At 34.8% G+C, this 23,028-nt stretch overlaps 2 protein-coding genes across 2 annotated transcripts; one reads left to right on the top strand and one right to left on the bottom strand.

Annotated features, from left to right (window-relative positions):
* Positions 1-417: 417 nt before the first annotated feature.
* LOC131151115 (putative leucine-rich repeat receptor-like serine/threonine-protein kinase At2g14440) lies at positions 418-5,465 on the top strand. Its single transcript, XM_058102318.1, has 9 exons — positions 418-732; positions 837-1,383; positions 2,800-3,263; positions 3,586-3,721; positions 3,824-3,895; positions 3,983-4,051; positions 4,344-4,415; positions 4,877-4,948; positions 5,037-5,465. Exons 1-9 carry the CDS (start codon positions 657-659, stop codon positions 5,077-5,079), a joined length of 1,551 nt encoding a protein of 516 aa, XP_057958301.1. The 5' UTR covers positions 418-656; the 3' UTR covers positions 5,080-5,465.
* Positions 5,466-6,064: 599 nt separating this feature from the next.
* LOC131151044 (uncharacterized) lies at positions 6,065-7,201 on the bottom strand. The gene has a single exon (XM_058102216.1). The coding sequence runs from the start codon at positions 7,179-7,181 to the stop codon at positions 6,297-6,299; it is 885 nt and encodes a 294-aa protein (XP_057958199.1). The 5' UTR covers positions 7,182-7,201; the 3' UTR covers positions 6,065-6,296.
* Between the last annotated feature and the right edge of the window lie 15,827 nt (positions 7,202-23,028).

The following is a 23,028-nucleotide window of genomic DNA, read 5'->3' as shown; positions in this document are numbered from 1 at the left end:
GGAAAACTAAATCATCATTCTTAAACTTAAGCGAATCATTCTTATAATTAAAGAAAGTAAACTTACAAATTATTTCTCCTTACTAAATTTCATCACTCTTCCAAAAGAAAAAGCCTTTAAAAAATTTTAATGCCCTCAATGTAGATTTGTAGCTTTTAATTACCCAAATAAATATAAAATTATTTTAATGTTTAATTGTTATGTTACACATAATATTATTAAAATTTGTAATTTTAAAAATTATGAGAACACAAGTGCTAAAAACGAAAAAAGAAAAAGGGCCGTTATTCACAAAGAAGGATTTAGGTTTGACGTTGCAGATGTCCTTTTACCAAACGGCCCCCAAAATTAACCTTCTGTTTGGCTGCGTATCTCAACTCCATTACTCATTCCCTAAAACCCCAACTAACCCACACAAAGCAAAAAAAAAAAAAACTTCTCTGACCTGGTTTTCCCGCGCCTCCTCTCTGTCTCTCTCTCTCTCTCTCTCTCTCTCCATAAATTCCTTTCTTCTCTTCTCTCTCTCTCTCTCTCTACGCCGATTCCTTGCTTTCACGACCCATCGCGACCCGTTCAACATCCAAATCATTCATCATCCAACCCCCTCTCTCTGTAATCTGCGATTCAACTCTTAATGATTCTTCATTAGCACAACCATGTCGTTCCTCTCTCTCATCGTCTCCCTCTTCTCTCTCCTCGTCGTGGCACAATCTCAATCCCGACCCCCTAGAGGTAAATCCTGAGTACCCACATCGCGATTCGTTGCTCTTTCTCGATTCTCAGCTCTAATCTGAAGTTCAAATTTATAAATTTAAATCCCTCTTTCTCTGTCTCAGGTCTTTTGATTGACTGCGGCGCCGCCGTTCCTTCTGTCGTCGACGGGCGGAGATGGCTTCCCGACTCCATTTTCGTATCCGCCGGAATCCCCAAGAACCTAACTGCGTCGGGCCTCTCCCCTATTCTGTCCACAATCCGATCGTTCCCCCTCGCCGGTGCCCCCCGTCAAAAATTCTGCTACGCAGTTCCGGTGTTTCGCCACAAGAGGTACTTGGTTCGAACCACGTATTTCTACGGAGGAGTTAACGGCCGAGATTCGCCGCCGGTGTTTGATCAGATTGTGGACGGAACTTTGTGGGGTGTGGTGAACACCACAGAAGATTATGCCCAGGGGCTGTCGTCGTACTATGAGGGGGTTTTTCTGGCGCAAGGAAAGAGAATGAGCGTGTGCGTTGCAACGAACAGCTATACGGATTCAAACCCATTTATATCGGCTTTGGAATTTGTGCTTTTGGGAGATTCACTGTACAATTCGACTGATTTTACGAAGTACGGTCTAGGCTTGGTTGCGAGGCATTCTTTTGGATATAGCGGATCGATCATACGGTGAGTTAAATACTTTGTTTATTTTTTGTTTTCGATATGAATCCGTTGCTGAAATTCATAACATTTTGCTCCTACTTTAAATTCTACTCTATTCCTTTTTTTTTTTTTTGAAAGGAAATTCTAGTCTATTCTTATTTATATCTGTTTCTGTTAATTGACTACAAAGAAATTTCCCAAATATGATCAGGGCAGAGCATGCGTTTCTGGATACTTGTTTGCTTGGTAGCTTAGGCCTGCTTGATACTTTTTTATTTATTTTTCCACAGTGAAGTAATATATTATAGAAATGTATTTATTTATATTGTTTCTATTGTCAGTTTTTGTCAAAAAATTGAAAATCAAATTTTATAATTTTCAATTGTTATGAGAACTTGTTGAAAGAAATTTTAATATCTGAAAATAAAAATTTTTGATTAAATTATTCATTTCATACTCTTTTAAATTAAAATCAAAATTGAATGATCATGAATTTAAATATAATTAAAATAAAAATGTACATAAATTTTAGAAAATAGTAATAAAGCCAATTACAAATACTTTTACTATATTTCAATTGTCATGTCCAATAAAATTTTTATTGTAAAATAAATTTTGAAAAGTAGAATAATTAAGTAAAATAATTATAATAAATTTTATTTTTTATAGTATTTTTTACTGTATATTATTTATAAATTTATTATTTTGATCATATTTTTATAATATATTTTTTATTTATGAGCATTTTTAATTAAGTTTTTAATTTGTACTAGTTTTATTAATGTTAACCAAACATGTTGGTAGTTTTTAATTTTTAATTTCTATTTCTGATTTTCGATTTTTATTTTTAGTTTCTGTTTCTCTCATTTTTGACAGTGGTGCCAAATGACTCTTAGTTCTTTGCCTTGAGGGTCCTGTTTTTCTTCTATATTGGTCAAGTCATAGGCTCATAGCTCTACAGTCTGCACATTCAATGCAGTTGCAAGTTTGTTCTTCCTCCATATGCATTTTTAATTTTTCCTTCTTCTCCTTGGGGGAAAAATTCTTTCTTGTCATATGTTCATATGATGGAAATTTGGTAAAAGTAATGGAATTTCAAATTAGCTACCTGATGCATTTGGTTAGCCAAATGAAATGGATGTAGATGAAATGGAATAAAAACTGATTAAAAAAATGCAAAAATTAAGTGATAAATTTGATTGTGTTCCATTCTATTTACCAAACATCTAGTCACTGTCTGCAGGCAAGTGGCAGCAAAACATGTATGCCATGGCCAACTAGGCATCTAATTTATTTTGAACTGCCGTGTCACCTATTTTTACTTCTTTCTTTTTTGGGCAGTAACAAAAGTGGGTTACTCCACTATAACAACTTCTACCTAGGACTTATTTCATTGGGCACACTCTTAATTGGCTAAAACTTGGATTTTTTGGATGCCAGATATCCTGATGATCAATTTGATCGTTTTTGGGAACCATTTGAAGAAAAAAATCATGCTGCAAAGAATGCCAGAAATATATCTGTTTCCAATTTTTGGAATCTCCCACCTTCGAAGATATTTCAAACAGAGCTGTCAAATGCACAACCGGCGCCCATGGAGTTTCAGTGGCCTCCGGCTTCCCTGCCAAATTCTACATACTACATTGCCCTATATCTTGCAGACAGCAGTAATTCATCCTCAGGGGGCTCAAGGGTGTTTGACATTAGCATAAATGGAGTAACATTTTATAGCAATCTAAATATAACTCCAGCTGGTGTTTGTGTTTTTTCAACACGATGGTTTCTTGGTGGGTCTACAAAAATAACTTTAACTCCTAAGGCTGCATCGAGCATTGGTCCTATTATCAACGGTGGAGAGATATTTGATGTTCTGACCCTTGGAGGAAGAACTGTTACACGAGATGGTATGGTCACTAATATCTTAAATTTCTTACCGGCCAACAAACCTGGCATTGTTTCCTGGAATTTCTTAGCCTTCTGATCTAGTTGCCGCTGGACCTATGTCCTAGATGAACCAAGTTGCTAAGAAAGGGCATTTGGATAGATTTGATGAACAATTGGGAAAAACAGGTGAAGCGTGTTCTACTAGGAAACATTGCTAGGTGGCCCAGGCTTCTCACCAGTTGCCATCTGCTCTCTCCAAAAAATTTCTCCCCTTTCACTTTGAATTATTCATTTTCCTGAGTAACACATTTTTTTGATGGGATCTTTCATTTCTTGTTGCAGTAATTGCTTTGTTTAAGGTGAAGAGAAGTCTACAAAACCCTCCACCTGATTGGAATGGAGATCCTTGTTTACCCCGTCAGTACTCATGGACAGGAGTCATATGCTTTGAGGGAACTCAAACTCGTGTGGTTTCCTTGTAAGTTCAAACCTGTAATCAAAAAATAATTTGTTCTCTATGCTTATTTCTGCACTGCTGGAGCTTTTGCTCATCTGAAATATTTTCCTGTCTTGCTCCCAGAAACCTGACGAGTATGGATCTTTCTGGATCACTGTCACCCAGCATATCTCGTTTGACTGCATTAACTGGCATGTAGGTTCCCAGAAATCATTTCTTTGGTTTCTATACATAATTTAAGGGATGAAAACAAGTTGGCTGACTGTCTTATGGTATTAACAGTTGGCTTGGGAACAACACTTTGTCAGGATCTATTCCTGATCTCAGTCCATTAAAGAGGCTGGAAATATTGTAAGTTATGAGCTTCTGTATTTATTTATTTTTTTGCATGATTGATGTGCAAATTTAGCTCATGAACCACTGTATAAAATGTTTTCATGTGTGCGCAAGATTGAATCTATGGACTCTAAATGTTGCATGTGGTGTGAACTAATTTGCTTTGTCAGTGGCTTATCAATCAATATTCTACTGCGTGGATTGCATCTCCAATATGGCTGCAGTCTGCTCAACCACTATCTAGTGTCGCTGGTTGCATAAACTTCAATATTTGCTTTCTCTAATTTATTGCAATCTTCTGTTAAAGGCATTTGGAAGACAATCAATTCAGTGGGGAAATACCCTCATCGTTGGGTGGCATTGAGACACTTCGTGAACTGTAAGTTTTTCTCCTTCTGGATAATATACGTACCTTCGGTCCTGATCTAAATCATTCACCACCTGCAGATGTTTGTGAATTTACTATTTTTTGCATATCGTTTTTCATTTTAATATATCATATCACAATCAATATGGCAATGTTTTGGTCCTCTATTTATTATGAAGTATTCATACTGCTTTAAAATATTTATTTGCTTAATGAGCTCCGGTGGAAAAAATGTTCCCGTGTGCAATTTTTGTTTCTATTTCGCTTTGCTAATGCTGTCATATCTAGTCATACCAGTAGCCATTTCTGTAGAAGATATGCCAACTTATGCTGATAAATTATTTCCGCAGATAACACCATCAAATGCTCTTTTTTTTTTTTTGATGGCTTCCTGCTGCGGCATTTTTTCGTCTATGCTTTTTTATTGGATTGCAAATCTGGCGATTCTTGACTTACTCCCCTGTGTCTTTCAGATTCTTACAGGGGAATAATTTGACTGGTCAAGTTCCAAACAGCCTTCTAGGGAAATCTGGACTGGCACTTAAGTAAGAATTAATCTCTACATATCATTACTTTTTCCATCTGATTGGTTATCCCTTTAAGCAGTAAATTAATTATATTTGGGTTGTGTAGGACTCTTCCTGGGAACAATTTTTCATCGCCACCACCATCCTAAGGCCTATGCTTCCTGAGGTGACAAGGAGACTGACCTGGCTGCATCCATTGTAGAACATACCTCCGTACACTTTACTTTAAAACACATTGGCCGAAGGTCTCCACAACCAGCTGTTCAATTTCCAATCCCTGTATAGAAAATTCTTCCTGCTTCATTCGTGGTACAACCAAATACAAGCACCTTGATGACACCTTGACGCCGTTTTGATTACCCAGCATCGTATACAGATATAAGATCAATTGTTTAAGCTTTGAATATGCTGTTTAATTGTATCTCACCAGTCATTCTTTATATATATATACATACATATATGCTCCTGTTTTGTGTAAGACTATAGAATTTGTAATCTACATATTTGAAATATGATATTGCTTGGTTTTTGTCAATTTTGCCTGGTTAATTTTTTTGGTGGCAAAATGCAGCAGGCTAAAATACCCACATTCTTCTAAAAACATAGCAGCTAACTTTGGGTTTCAAGTTCCATGTTTATTGCTGGCTTTCATTTTAACATCTTTTTTTTGAACTTCTGTAAAATCCCTTCAAGATATATTCTCTTGAGGTTCTTTTAGTTCACTATTTTTGCAGTACAATGGGAATTACCCAAAAAAAAATTAAAAAGAAAGAATCCGTCACTTTTGTTTTGCACATTTTCAAAAGTTTATTTGCCAAATACTTTATTCCTAAAAGAAATCTTGAATTTGAATTTATGTGAATTTGAGAAAAAATATAAAACAAAATTATGGTAGTTTTATCCATCCAAATTCAAATTCAATGCCCCAAATCTATGCTCCCAAATGTAGCCTAAGACAACATTTACTTTTTACCATTTTAGGTGAATTTGGTGTGTGTGGTTGAAATAAATAACTCGACCAGTTTCATTAGATGAAAAAAATCCAAAGTAGGATAATTGGGATGCGATCCTGCAAGTTTTATTTTTCCTTAGTACCTACAATAGTAGGCAGGTAGATGTGCTTTGAAATAAGGATGAACAAAACAAAAATTAGTGTTGAATATCAATCAAGAAAAACAATATTCTGCCATTTACATTGTCATTCATCCGATCCACCAAATGCAACATTCAACCAGACATGAAATAGAGAAAAATTGAGAAAGAACATAGAAGGGGTTAGGAAAACCACAGGAGCAGAGAGAGAGAGAGATTAGACACAAATACAGATAAGAGTTTCAGAGACCCCACAGAAGAGATCCATTTCTCCTTACCTCTCCAGTCTTCCTTTCTTGAGGGAAAACAAAGGTGGCAGAGCAGTGCTCTTCCCCTGTGTGCAAATGGGAACATTGATCATAGGCCTTATTCTCACAGTGGCTGATCTCGTCCTCTCGAAACCTTTCTTTATCCTCTTGCTTTTCTTCTCCACGTTCCCCCTTCCTTCCTTCCCTTCATCTGCGGAGTTCATATCAACAAGTGAGCTCGAAGACGATGACGAGGAGGAAGATGGTGACAAAGAAGAAGCCCGTTGTTTCTTCAACTTCAGCAACTCTTTCCATAAAACAGTGCATTTAGGCGGCCGCGGCGACGGGTCATCGTCTACAAACCAACTTACCCTACTCTCGTCTTTGTTCACCTCTCCCTCTTCCTCTTCTTGCCCACCTTCTTTTGTTTTGAGACTGATTCGGTTGAGTTTCTCAGAATGCTGCGTTTGCCAGAAGGGAAGGAGCTTTCCTTCGAAGAAGAGCTCATCAGCCGTTAGCATGGTGTTATGACTAGCTGAGTTGCTTGAGAGAAACTCAAACTCTGGATTCCATGCTTTCTCTCTTTCCCCTTCATGACCCTTTTCAGTACATAAATGGGAATCTGGGGTTATGGAGATGAAATTCTTTTCATCAAGGAAATCTGCAGAGAATGATATTCGAGGACTCGAAGTTGGCTCGATGGACTTGGAAGCTGCCTGTGCAGTTTCCAGGGATACCATTTTGGTTGTGTTCAACTTTGGATGACAGAGTGGGGGAGAGAACATGGGATGGGTTTGTCGTGCTTTTGAACAGATGCTTGTGAATTCTGATTTATAAAGGGGAAGAGATGCTTTATTGTTTTTAATCTCTTGTTTTGGTATCATCAGTAAATGTTTGGACGGTGAGATCATGAAAAAAAAACCAAGTGGTCTGGTGAAGCCGAAGCAAGCTACCTAAGGTGGTGTTTAGTATATGGGAACAGCACATGGACACTAGAAGACAAAATGCTACAGTAGTTTTTTGTGCAATACTTTCATTAATTGTCTTGGTTTTGTAGGAAATGTAAGAGAAGGAAAAAATTTGTGGTAGGGTCAACTGGGTGACAGCTATTTTACATGCATGTAATTGTGAAAGCAGCTTGGGTTATCATTGATGTAAGTAGACATACACACGGACACGCTAACCCAAATGCTGCAGCATCTTGGTGTCACAAAGTTTGGTGAGGCCTCCTCATGTGGGGTAGCTGACATGGCATCACAAAAAAATGATCTGGATTTTGGACTGCTAGTTTAAAAGTCCATCTTATTCTTAGCTTGATGATTGAATTTGGGTTCTCAATCGTGACTTGGTGTGATGGCAAGTGCCTCCGCCTTGGTATGGGTGGTCTCGGGTTTGAGACTTGGGAGCGGCCTCTGTATAACATCCACCTCTTCCAAACCCCACTCAAAGTGGGAGCCTTTTGCATTAGATAGGATCCTTTTTATTTGATAAAAGATGGGTCTTGATCAATCAATGCTGTCCAAGGTTACTTCTACTCTATTTTTTGTAATAATTTTAAAACACACTAAATTCGACTGTGTTGCCTAAGCCTTATTCAATAGTAGAGAGGATTTAAATTCAAGATGCAACTTAGGCGTGAAGTAAATTTTAAATCCGATGCTTAACTTGTAACTACGTGAATCTGACACACACAAACCTCCAATATAAAGTCCCAACCTTTTATCATTGCAATGTTCCATTGGGGAAACACTTAAAGTCTTAAATGTTGATGAAAAACATTAGTGAGTCCCATTTTTGACAGATACTTATAAGCCTCATAATAAATTTTTTTTTTATAGGTTTTTGATTTAAATTGCTATGATTTGTACTTCTTATCTTTCACAGTTAACCCTACAAAAGAAATAGAGAATCCCCATGCGCAGCTTTGGTTTTAAATCTTGCATCATTAGTTCCACATGCATAACTTTGGTAGCTTAGAGTCTACAAAGCATGTTTAATTATCTCATCACTCATCTGTCTCAACTCTATGATTTGATACACTTGAATTTGCATGGAACCCCACAAAGTAAAAGACACTTTATTTCAGTTCTTAAACTACCCTTCAGAAGTAGGGTATGGTGGAGGGTTTATCTTTACACAAAAAGGGAGGGGGCAGAGACAATTGCAATCAAAGTTTAAGGGTAAAGAGTAGATCAGACAAATGTGATGTACCCTTTTGTAGGGTTATCTTTTAGCTTAGCGACAGTGGGCTAGGTCTAAAATAAGGATTAGTCAAATGGCAATGGCTTTTTGTAGTTTGACTCTCCTGCTTACACAGATGAACATGGGGGAGTCCCCAAGCATGTGGCCACATGAAAGTAATTTCAAGGCCATGTGATCACCCATTTCCCAACTAAATCAAAGATATGCATGTTAGATGCCTCCCCAATGACCAAAATACCCTTTTGGAAGAGTGATCACTGCTGGTTTTTTGTGTTATTTGCTCATCTGGTGGGGATTTTCTTGTCCATTGACATAAAAGCTTAATTTACAGGTGATGATATCATGGGCATTTCTTGAAAAGAAGCCTTAATGGAGATTTTGGCAGCTCTAATCTGATCTAGACAGCTAATCTACATAAGGTTAAATCTTTCGAATATTATATATGCGTGCATTGCTTGTAAGCATATTATTTCTGGCACTTTGTGGTCCTCCCTAGCTTGATGATTGAGGCGTTGAGGGAAAATTTTGATATAAACCCAATTAGGAGCAGACATATAATGTGGTTTCTGCACCACTTTTATATGCAGAAAAAAGATCATGATCATGAGGAACATCTGACGACTGTGATTGGTTAGGATGCCTTGCGAAATTATTAATCAAATGGGACCTCTTGAATTGATAAGGAGATGGAGTACTGGTAATGCAAAAATGGTGCAGATAAAGAGTAATGGATAAAGATGGAGACAGGAGCTTAGGAGCTAGTACATAGAAACTGTTCTTTCTCAGTTACTTTTTTGGGGGACCATAAATTATGTGTTTTGACATTGTCATGAAAGGAGAGAATAAAGAGGGAAGGAAGGACTGTATGTTGGGGGGTGAATTAAGGGCTGCACACAGAAAGAGGAGAGAGGAGAGGAGAGACAGGAGAATTGACCCGGGAAAGGCTCCGAGGCAGGAGAGGGCAGGGCAGGGGAGGGCAGGGGACCATTCCATTAATTTAAAGCAGAGCTTCTCAGTCTGGTTTCATGCAAACCTCTTAGCTTAGCTGTTAAGCGTGCAAACTCATGCCTATTGATTGCTTTCATTCATTTCAGTGTCCCTGTTTTTCAGAGAGAGTTAGAGAGAGAGAGATGGGGGGGTGGGGGGGGGTTTCTGGAATCTAGATGCTGTTCAAATGTATACGGTCTTCTTTACTGTAAGGAGATTCAGCCAAGTTTAGAGGCTAAGTTTGTAGCCTCTTATTTTAGTTAGTTTGTCAATAGTTTGATACACAACTGACATACATTTAACTAATTAAACATTAATATAAATGTTGATTAATTAGTAATTTTATAACTACTATTTTTTTTAAAAAAATTGTGCAATGGTTAACTAGTAGGTTTCTTCTACTTTTAAATAATCTTTTTGCATTTATTATTGTAAACACAGTTTTAGTTCTATGGTTCTACATATTCTTAGTATTTATCTTTTTGAATTTAAATTTATGATTTATTTGAATAATGTTAGACGCCTTACAATAATTTTGAAAACATTGATATGTAAAAAAAACTTTTTTAAACATGATTTTATTTATTTTTGGTTGAATTTAATTAATTTTAAATTTTTTTCTTATTTTTAGAAGATAAATATATACTTTTATATATAGTATAAATTAGCGTTGCACTCCATAGAAGAAAATATTTTAATAGAGTGTTTTTCCTGAATTACTAAAGAGAAATAAGAAAATATTTTTCTGTAGAAAAATGGATTTCTTATATTTTAATATGTTTGGATGAAGTCCTTGATGTTATCTTTAGTTCATAGAATAAAACTAGGAGGGGAATAGAGGAGAAAAGAAATAGAAGTTAAAATAATTTTTTAGAAAAATTAAGGTGACTTCTCTAGCAAAATTCCTTTTATATCTATTTATATATTATCATTCAACTTCGTGTTCCTTTAGAGGACATACCAACAAAGGATGTGCTTGTTTGATCTGAATGATCTTTGAACAAAAATCATGTATGAATTAGTTTACTAAATAAATGAACCACTTAGACATCAAAATGTTTGGTAAAAAGTTCAAATTTTCTTAAAATTCATTTTTTTTGAATCAAGCATGGAAACATATCAGATTCAGATTCAGGGATCTCTTTTTCAATTGTATATTTTATAAAACAATGAACAAGTCAAAAATCTTAATATCCAAGTGATTAAAATTAAAATAATAAATTTTATTACATTTATTTATAATTATCAATTAAAAATATGACAAAGAAAATTTTATTTTGTTAAATTAAAAAGTTTAGCTTGTGTAATTATTTATTAACTTTGTCAAATATTTATAAGTGCTAAGAGTTTTAAAATTGTAAAACAACATATATTCAGATATTATATACCAAACAGTTAAAATACTTCATATTTTAAAGTCAATAACTGGTTTAAGTTCAATTCAAAACTAATTCACAAAATCATATTTGAATTCAGTTATCACTTAACATTTATAGAAATGTAAGAATTCGTACCGTATTCTCTTCTCATTTTCTCTCATGGGTAAGTTTCATAAAAGTTCTATTCCATGAAAATCCTACTTTTTAGATCAAATAGCTTTCACTAACCTAAATTTTGGATAGTAATAGCCCTATAATATAATATAATCACACCCTATAATTATATTTAAAATAATGCATTATTATTAAACTAAAAGTAAAAAATTTAAAAGCATAAATGTCAAAAATATATAAGATGTTAATTAAAGATATTAAGTATAAAGTTTTAATTAAAATTGAATCAATTATTAAGCGGGTCTTTTTGTTAAAAAATAAATTGCTCTTTATATATTTATTACTATTGACTTTTTGAGTCCGATCTCTATTTTGATATTAACAAAACATATGTTTCGCACGCTTGCATCTAGTGTTTAAACATGTCTATATTTTAACATGCACATGTGATAAAAGAATGGAAGCCAGAAGGAACTTAAAGAGCACATACTCCTTGCATATTTCATTGAAATATGAGAAGCAAAGAAGAAGACGTGTTCATCTATACTTGTAAAGAAGAAGACGTGTTCATCTATACTTGTAAATGCATTTATTATTCTCGGGTATGTAATAATTATTATGGTCTATAATAATGCATCAGCATGCATGATAGGGTTTAATGTTCAAGAGACCATAGATTAACCCATAGGAACCAATACCCCTAAGATAAAATGTTGACCAACGCCAGGTTTTTAAGCTAAATTAAAAAGCCTAGGTCGTAGATTGACCATAGGTCCCCATGCACATAATGAAAAATCTCTAAAAGATTAAATATCACACTTACAATTATAAGGACAAAACTTATGAGGCCAATCAGAACACAACTTGAATTTTGAAAAGACTTCGGGTAACCAAACCTAGAGTGTTAAAAATGGTTCGGATGACTAAATAAGCAAAGAGTCAACAAATTAACTGAGGTCCGGGCGACCGAACTTCGACCAAACTTAAATTGAACTAACTATCCTCGGTCGACCGAATGCTTAAAAGCTACTTTTCCACTGTGCTCGGGAAACCGAACTTCTAATTCAAAATAGGCTCGGGCAACCGAATAGTGAAGTTTAGCAACCCGAACCATGGACTATGCGCCCGAAGTCACGAACGATTGGAGAATCGCCTTGAGTTCAACCAACCAAATTCACCTCAGCCAATCGAACCCATGAACAAGCATTGTGTATGTTCGGGCGACCGACCCTATGACTGGGCGACCGAACCTCTCGGGTTCACTTAAAATAACCATGATAATTAGGGTAAAAATGCTAATTAAACTTTTCTAAAAATTCCCTTTGAGTCCCAACGTTTATTTTTTGAGAAGAAACTATATATACCACTCAATTTGCTCTAATTAGGAGAGAGATTAGAAAAAAATTGATTAAGAGAATTCTCTCAAATTTTTCATACTCCCATTTCTCATACTCCATAATTTTGCAAGCATATTTGTTCATACTCTCTCATTTTCTTACTAGATAAAATCATTTTCAAAAGGAAGAAAGTATCATTTTCTTGTACTCCTCTCTTGCAAATTTAATTGCAATATTGAAGAGTAATCTCTATATTGCTGTGTGCATTTCCATACACTAGTTTTAAGCTTATACTCTCAAATTTTTATACTCATTTGAAATATCCTTTTTGAGAGTTTGCTTGGTAATTTTCCCACATTATTTTCTGATTGATTTGCATTGATTGGGAAAATCATTTGTTTGTTTATGAGTCTTCACATACTGATTGCAAGACTTAAAAGCTTACTTTTTATATTTGATAAATCTTTTGCAAGATTAAACCCTAAACATATATTGTGCTACATCTTTAAAAAATATTTTTTAGATATTCAGTTTAGGGTTGTTAAAATTCTTTGATTAATCATATTGTGAATATATATTTTCTAGAATCAAAGATCTTACTTACACACACACACACACATATAGATACACATCTTGGTGTGAGCTAACATTCGTGTTTAACAAAATCTAACTTGAGCATTAACTCCTTATCATCTGAGCATATTGTTGTACATCATATGCTTATGTTAGAAGCACATTTCCATGTACACAAAAATATTGATTATCTATTGTATTCTCGACGCGTGGTCAAAAGAGGGAGACAAGCCATGTGAATAGTCTCGGACTGGTTCAGACCCAGTTAAGAGAACTAGGTGCACCAGCCTATAAAGTGTTGTAAATGGTGTCGCTCTGCTCGCAAGTGAGCAATTAGTGGACGTAGACAGTATTGGCCGAACCCCGATAACATATTTGGTGTCAATTTTATTTTCCAAAATTTACTTTTTGCACCTGTATGTTAATATTTATTGTTCTGAATGTTTGATATACTGAGATTGCTTTAAATTAATTTTATATCTACTCAGTAGTTTATCTATTGAATTGGTATGTGTTTTAGATAGACCCTAGGTTGTAGTCTACTGTTGTTGGATTAGTTATACCTAGGAGAAAATTTTTAAATACCCAATTCACCCTCCTCTTGCGAATACACCAATTCCAACAATTACATAAATGTTAAGGGTATAATAGTCATTTTTTTAATATCTACCAAGATTCTTATATTGAAACATTCATTGACATGAAAATTTTGTGTATATTCTTGAAAATATTACAATACGAATCAAACAAAATTTTCAATAGGCAGACTAGGGGTGCCGAGTAAATTTGATTGGTTTGGTTCAATTTTCATTTTTTTTAAATTTCAATTTTTAGTTTTTGGTTTAGTTTTTTATTTCGGTTAATTTGGTTAACCAAATAGTATAAATTAATAATAAATAATTATATATATATATAAAGAAATTTGGGTGACACATATCCGTAAGACGGAATACATTATTTATAGTGTGTGGCAGTATGAGTTTCATTATATCATAATATACTCTTTCAAATCATCATATCATTTGAGAAAATAAATTGATATATGCTCATAATCACGTAAATATTAAACACAAGTTTTCATAAGCTTTTAATTCCATTTTCAAAATCATTCACATGCAACCCATGTTTACCGGCGAAGAGAATAGGGAAGATTACACGCCCATATATGCAGCTTCCCTCTACTCTGATATCATTTGTAACCTTACCCGATTAACTTGGATTCGGCTACAACTGATACATATCAGGGCACTCACCTTACTCAGTAAGCCCACAAGCGAAGTGTTTGTGACGCCTCGATTTTCGTATAATTTTTTTTCTCAATAATAAATATATAATCACTCGTCATCAATAACATCCACAAATCGGCCACATCAACAACCCTACTAACATTCGTTTGATCCGACCCACATTGGGTACCGGGTAAAAAGTCATTTTATTTATAAAACCTAACAACGGAAGACAGTGTATTTATATCGTTCAGAATACAAGACCCAGCGTATCTACATATACACATATACATCATTATCACAAACTCAAAAACTACTCAACACTAGGAGAATTACACCTCCCCTAGTCCATGAAACTCACCCTGTGTATTAGGGTCTCAACTTCCAATGGTCACGGAACTCTATCGCCTGATCTATCCCTGTTCCCTGAAAAAAATTAGATAATTTGGATGAGACACATCTTAGTAAGAAGGAATAAATTATTTACAGTGTGTGGTCATATGAATTCAATTATAATACACTTTACTTTTCAAATCATCATTTCATCTGAGAAAATACACTGATATACACATTCTTGTAATCATATAGATATACAACACAAGCTTTTATAAGCTTTAAAATCATTTCTCAAATTCAATGATTTCCAACACATAATTATCAAATTCTTGAGAATAGGGAAGATTACCCGCCCATACAGGTAGCTTCCCTCTGCCCTAACACGTTATGCAGCCAGATATGACCACATCTGATACCTATCAAGGCACTCAATTACTCAGTAAGCCCTCAGGTGAAGAGTTTCACTTCGTCTTAATTATTTATGTCATTAACTCACACAGTTCATTTATCATATTTAACATTCTTTATTTCTCAATTTCCATTCTTTCTTTCATTTCTCATTTTAGCCAATTTTATCATTCTTTCACTTTCTATTTTCATTTTACTTTCCGGCTCATGAGTATCCTTGGTATCAAATACTAACATCGCATCTATAACTCATGGCCACCTTGAGGATATTTCTATCAATGTCATGCTTCCCCCTATGGTCAAAGTTGTGCGGCCCAAAGGCTGGATCTAACCGTGGTTGGCCAACCCGGTTAGATCAAATATCATATCACATATCGCATCTGTAGTATGACTGGCCAGCCTATAACACTGATCCGGACTCAGGAGGCCCACAACCCTACAAAATGGCACAGTCGACTGTCACGCCACACGCTCCAAGAGTCTGTATGGTTGCACTAACACCACTAGCAATGGTACCGTGCTCAATATTATAACCATCCAACAGGGTTTACTACCACATACCCGCAATCATTATGCAGTATTGGTATTTCATCAATCATATTCCAGAATATCACAATTCAGTTCAATATAAATATTCTCATAATTTTCTGTGCACATTTCATCATCTAGTAATAATATATATTGTATTTCACGTATTTTCACATTTTCCCAAAATACTCATACCAGTAATTTGTACAAACTCATTTCTCATGCAAATAATTTTTACTCACAAATAAATACCACATTTCATTATTTTCCAATATCAGAAATTCACAAAATCTCATCTTTCAGGCAAAACATTTCTACTCACATATAAATACCATATTTCATTATTTTTCACTAATCACAATAATTCTCTTTTCAATATTTTCTCAGAAATTGCTCATTGTTATATTTCACACTTCAAAATATCACAATTTAAAATTACTCAAATGTCATACAATTTATCTGATATTTATATCGTAATAATTCTCAGAAAAAAATATCATAAACACATTTTCACATATTAATTTAAATAGTAATTCTAAAAATACTGCTATAATTTATTCCCCTTACCTGGCTTACTGAGAGACTCGTTAACACTCAGATTCTACGCCCTTAGTGCCCGAAACTCAAATCCTGAAATTCACATTTTTCCTAAATTAATTAACTCATTTTTCCTAAAACAATACTCAACTAACCTTCCCTAAGCTCCATATACCCCAAATTATCATTTAAACTATTATTTAACACCCCTACTTAATTTTCTGAATTTTTCCTGCAGGTCCCAAAATTACACCCGCGGCCCTCACCCGTGGCCCTAAATTTCAGAAATCCTATTTTAACCCGAAATACTCAATATTTTAATATTTCTAAATTAATACTAATTAATTAAAAATACACCCCTTAATAACTCCCGTACCCCAAATTTGGGGTTTTGCCCACGACGACCCCACGAGAATTTCGTCTTACTAGACTTGTAGAGAATCATCCCTAGATTCTCATGGTGGTGTCCATTCGACAATTGGACTTATAATTCGTAAGAAATTAAATAAAAATGGAAAATTGACTTACCCCAGGAGATACGCCCACGCCGCTCCTACCACCGATCCGCTCCGGTAGAAATGACGACAGCGGAGAATGGGGTCCAACGATATCTTCCGATTTTTGATTAGACGAAAATCCGCCACGTAACTTAGGAGAGAGGGAAAAAGAATGAGAGGGGAGAAAGAGATTACAGGGGGGAGGGAAGAACTACTCTGCACAGTTTTTTTGTGGAAGACCACTCTTGAAGCTTATAATAATAATAATAATAATAATAATAATAATAATAATATATTTAATTAATAATAATATATTTTATTAATAGAAATAAAAAAATAAATTTTAATTATTATTATTTTCTTCTTTTTTTTATAATTTCGATTAATTAATTTTTTTCTTTTTTTATTTTTTTGGAATCACTCCACTAATCTTCTATATTCCTTTTTTTTTTTTTGGGTTATTACAATGTTTAACTTTGCCTCAATTATTTATGTTATTAACTCACACAAATTCATTTCTCAATTTCATCATTCTTTATTTCTCATTTTCTATTATTTCTTTCATTTCTCATTTCAGACCATCTTTATCATTCTTCAACTTTCCATTTCTATTTCCATCTCACTATCCAACACTTGAGTATCCTCGGTACCCAGTACCAATATCACGTCTATAACTCATCCCTACCCTGAGGATCTCTTTTCCACACCATGCTTCCCCCCATGGTCAGGGTTGTGTGGCCCGAAGACTGGATCTAACTGCGGTTGGATGACCTAGTTAAATCAAAATATCATATCATATATCCTGTGTCTGTAGTACGACTAGTTGACCTATGACCCTGATCCAGACTCAGGGGGTATAACAACTCTACTAAACAGCTTAGTCGATTGCCACGCCACACGCTCAAAGAGTCCGTGTGGTTGCACTATCACTACTAGCAACGGTACCATGTTCAATATCACAACCCATCATTAGGGTTTCCATAACCATCCATCAGAGTTATTATTACCACATACCCGCAATCATTACATGGTATTGGCCTTTCATCAATCACATTGCAATACTCATATTTCAATATACACATTTCATAATTTCACATTTCAATTCTCCCAATTCAATATTCATATTATAGAATTTTACATTGCAATAATCACATTTCCATTATTCATAGTCCAGTATATACTTTTCAAAATTCACATTTCCATTTCCATATTTCGATATTCATATTTCAGTATTTGCAATTCCAATATACTCATTCCAATATTCATTCCATTCTCATAATAGCATATATTTCGTTTTACATGTTTCAACATTTCTTAATATACACATATCAGTATTTCATACTTTCTCATTTTCATGGAAATCATTTCTACATATATCTATATATCACATTCCCTCATTTTCCACTAAGCATATCAATATTTCACATTTCATCATTTTCCTAGAAAACACTCATCATCATGTATCATTTTTTAGTATACCTCATATGCCACACCATTTTATCTAATATTCATAACATAATAAATTCAAGTAAAATATCATACTTCATTTTCACATAATAACTCAATTAGTATTTCTCAAAATCGACTGTTATAATTTATTCCCCTTACTTGGCTTACTGAGATCTCGCTAAAATACCCGAATTCTACACCCTGCAATGTTCGACGCTCAAAACCCCAAAATTCACATTTTTCACAGACCAATCAATTTAACTCCCCACAATAATAATGATTTTAATATTTCCGAAGCCCACACACTCCAAATACTAATAAATCTTTAAAAATAATTAAAGGACCTATTTCCACTATCCTACCCTAACTTTGGAGTGGTGCCTAGGAAATCCAAATTAAAAATCTGCTCCGGCCAACATGACAAGGATCGAACCTAAGACCTAATGGTGGTGTCCGATCGTCAATATGGCTGGAGATTTAAGCAAAAATTGAGGAAATAGAGAGAGTATACCTTACCTCAAGAGTGGTGCCTATGTCGCTCCTACGACAAATCCACTTCAGTGAAAATGTCGATGGTGGAGATAGGATTCCAACAGCATTTTTTTGTTTTTTGATCGGTACCCGTTTGGCCAAGAAAATCAAAGAGAGAGAGAGAGAGAGAGAGACAGTTGGAGACGAGAGAAAGAATGTGAGAGACGAGGGCGGGCGGGGGGGGGGGGTGGGAGGCTCTATTCTGGATCCAATAATAAGCTCCTTGAAGCTTTAAGCTTTAGGTTGCTTTACATACACACACACACACACACACACACACACACATACACATTAATATATTATATTATATTATTTAATTAATAATTATTATTCATTTATTTAATTAATTATTTAATCTAACTAATTATTTAATTATTAATTAAATAATTTTTATATTTTAAATTTTTTTTTTCTACATTTGTTAAATACAACCCCAAGTAAAATCCATCGTTAACCTAATAAGTTTTGAGTTAATCTTATAAAAAACTCTATTAGAACTAGTAACTAACATAAATCGATGGATTATGTATCATGTCACACCTTACTTCAGCACCAACACTCAACCACTTCAATTTTCATCTCCAGTCTTCCAAATATTTAACATCGACATAACCCTAGAAGAATAATAGATAACTATCTTTTGATTATGACATAACCCAAAATTTTGTATTAGTTGTCCAGAATCCACATTTCCCGATTAGGATATAACTGATGCTCTCATAATGTCTGTAAAATTAATTACAAATGTTGTTCATGCTCTTCTTGAGTTTTTGAATATCCCAAAAAAATCATCCATAAAAATTATAACGAATTGATCCAAGTATGGTTGAATAACTTAATTCATTATATCTATGAAAATGCAAGGTGCATTGGCAACCCTAATTGGTAACACCAGAAACTTATAGCGATCTTACTGTGTACGCAATTCTGTCTTTAGGATGTGTAATTCCCAAATCTTAATTGATGATAATTTGATTGCAAATCAATCTTCAAAAATTTTAAAATTTTACCAATTAATCAAATAATCCACCAATTCATGGAAGTTAATATCAATTCCTACTGTAACGTGATTCAACTTCCAATGATTAATGCATAACCTAAAGGTCTCATTATGTCTCTTAGTAAATAACACAAGTACAACCTATAACGATATACTAGGTTGAACAGATTCCTTGTCAAGGAAATCTTCTAGTTGCACCCCAAGTTGCCTTAGTTCAGTTAATGTCATTGTATAGGAAGCAATCGACATAGGCTCCGTTTCTAACACCAAATCAATATTAAATTCAATCTCCTCTTGGAGGTAACCCCAATAAATCATTTGGGAAGAATATCTTGAAATTCATCACCTAAGGGTAAAGAAGTTTGGAATTCGTTAACTCATATATTTCTTTCATTGCTGTCATAACCCTAGACATGTGCCAAAATTATGTCCTTTTACAAGCACTCAAGATGTCAAATATGAGAGCTTGTTAGTTAGAAAGAAAACCCTCACTCCATTTGGATCTGAGTACTATTTTCTTTTAGAAACAAACAACTAGGTGTATGATTAATAGATAACCACCAATGCTTAGCCTTATCTTTAAATAGAGAACTTGCAATAATGACTCATTCTCATCAAGAACCATACCTGCTAGGACATCTCAGACCACGATGTGTAATCATTTGCCCATTAGATCAATTATATAAAAGGCACTTCAAAACTCTCACCATAACTTTGTAATTTATTTGAGTAAAAAGTATATGAGCTCCCAAACATTCCTTGGAATTCTAATCACCCAATTTCTTTTCAATGCCAAACTAATGCACAAGCTTACACTTTTAAATTAGGGTAAAGTATTATTTTCCTACCAAATTGGTTTCTAAATTTATTTTTTCTTGCTTTAAACTATTTTTAAGACTCAACTTCTAACCTATGGTGGCACATGTTGAATATCAAAACATAGTTTGAAAATATCCTCAATGAAAATATGGATTGCAATAATGACTAGTCTAAATCCTGATATACTGACTTCAAGTCAATCATGATCTTACTCCAGTGACTGGACAAACATGCAATAAACACGTGTCTTAGTTTTTCGGTATAAAATACAATACAAATGAAGTTGTTTAGTCAACCATGATAAGTGATTGGACATTAGCTGGTGGCATAAATCTTGTGTGAAAGGGATCAGGAAGGAAAGAGTGATATTCATTTTACTAGAGAGTTGCTAATGGTAGAAGGATTAGATTCTGAAGATGGCTTCAAAAGCCACAATCAATTACAAACAAGAACAGAAGATTTCACATTAGGTTGTATATAAATCAAATCCCAATCGAGCCAATGCCCTTAGCAGTTAAATTGGTGTCCCATTTCCAAGTAGAATTCACACAGGATAGAGTGAAAAGACGAAGCTCTAGATCCTAGCATGTATGGTTTCCCTTTTGGATAGCAGATTGCTAAAGGTTCGAGTATCATTATAAATTTCCTTCTAAGTTTCTAAAAATGATTCTGTTAGGTGTTATTTGATTCACAAGATCCTTCAGAATACTTGGCAATGTGATGCTCATGACATCTTATTCTCATGTTTGTTTTCAGGTTATGGTGATAACATCACTTCCCAGGGAATAAAGAATTTCCACAAACATAGAAGTCTAATTGTTACCCACTTAGTATCTTACATTCTTATGGGCATCTTAATTTTAGGATTAAACTATCCTCACTATTTTGGCCGACTTACAGAAATATGAAAATATGTAGCTGATGCACATTCTCATCGACCTATCTTTCTTTTTCACAACCAATACTGGCGCTCCCTAGGGTGACACGCTGGGCCTGATAGACCCCTTATCTAATAATTTTTGTAACTATTCCTTTAACTCTTTTAGTTCTATCGGTGCCATTCTATACGATGCTTTAGAACTTGGCACTATCCTTGGAATTAGATCAATAGCAAATTCTACCTCACATTCAGAAGGTAGTCCCCACAAATCTTGGGGGAACACATCAGGAAAACCCCTTACTACCGGGATATTCTCTAATCTCAACTCCCCTTCTGATACGTCCTTCACACAATCCAAATATCCCTGGCAACCCTCTAGCAACAACCCCCTCGCCTGAATGGTGGGTAACAATTGTGGTGGGGTGTGCACACATGACCCCATAAATCTATACTCCTGTCCTCCTGGAGGTTTGAATACTACCTCTCTTTGATTACAATCCATACTGGTGTAGTTAGCAGCTAGCCAGTACATCCCCTAGAATTACCTCAAACCCATGCATATCCAAGACCACTAGATTAGCTAATAAAGACCTCCCCTAAATGTAGACTGGACAGTTCCTGAGTACCTTCCTACATATCCCTACTGCCCTAGTCAGCGAAGCTACTGACAAACCAACATCCAATTGTTGAGTTTCTAATCCACACAACTTATCAAATTTGTAGATGATAAAAGAATGAGTCGCCCCTAGATCAAACAAAAAAATAATTATTGACCTTATAAGTCATATCCCGTTTTGATTATGACAAATACTTTGGTATTTAATAAGTGATGAGTTTGTGTGCAGAACCAATCAGAAGTATCATATGGTGCACGCACATAGCATATGAAGTGAAGACCTGAAGACCCTGAAAACTATTTCATGTTGCATTGTAATTTTATCCTTTATTTGGGTCTGTAATAGTAACATAGGAACATGGTCTGTAATATTTAATGTCTTACCTGCATAGTAGGATGGATAAGCTCAAGACCATAGATGGACTTTAGGGAACACCCTTCGGTCGACCGACGTTGGATTTTTTCGATGTACTCAAAACGAAAAAGACCTAGAATGACCCTAGAACACTCACACATGCACATATATCTATGGTTAAATGGATTGGGTGATCACATAAGTAAAAAGGACCGTAATGCACTAAATATGCACATTCGGTCAACCATACTGCTCAAGTACAATATCACCCGGTCGATCGAACGGGGACCGAGTCAACTGACCACTGCCCGATTGACCAAACTTGCTAGTTCATTCTCACTCGGTCGACCGAACTCCCTTATAGTCAACTCTTTGACCATACAGTCGACTGAACCAAATTCTTAAGGCAACGCCCTGGTTGATCAAGTTCCCACGTTTGAGAACTCAATGCTCCGGTTGACCGAACTACTCAGTTCAAAAGCTCTTGGTCGATCGAGCCGCGCTAAAATAAAAAATCGCCTTTGGGAACCCTAATTCGGTCGATCGGACTTGCACAAACTCAGTCAACCGAACTTCCTTCGGTCGACCGGTGCTCTCGGGTTGCCTCAATATTTTTACCGCGATTAAATTAATAAAATGGGGTTAATTTGGTTAAATTGTATTAAAACTTTTATAATAATTTCATACGTGTCTTGAACGATTATATTTTTGGGGATGTCTATATATACCCCTTCATTTGAAAAAATTAGTAAGAGATTAGCAAAACAATTAGTAATTTTTCTCTGATTTTCAAAAGCTCTATTTCTCACATTCAAGCTTCATTTCTTCATTCTTACTCATCCTCATTGCAAACCTTGCTAAGTAAGAGTGCTATTGTGAGTTTCTAGTTAAGCTTACACTCTCGTTAGTTCTAGTTGATTGATATATATTTCTATTCGAGAGTAAACTTGAGTTTTTCTAGGAGACTTCATTAATAAGTCTTCC

This window comes from Malania oleifera, chromosome 3 (genome assembly GCF_029873635.1).
Source record: "Malania oleifera isolate guangnan ecotype guangnan chromosome 3, ASM2987363v1, whole genome shotgun sequence".
In the NCBI taxonomy this organism is placed as follows: domain Eukaryota; kingdom Viridiplantae; phylum Streptophyta; class Magnoliopsida; order Santalales; family Ximeniaceae; genus Malania; species Malania oleifera.
Note: the sequence above shows the minus strand (reverse complement) of the source record. Positions and strands in the feature narration are given on the sequence as shown.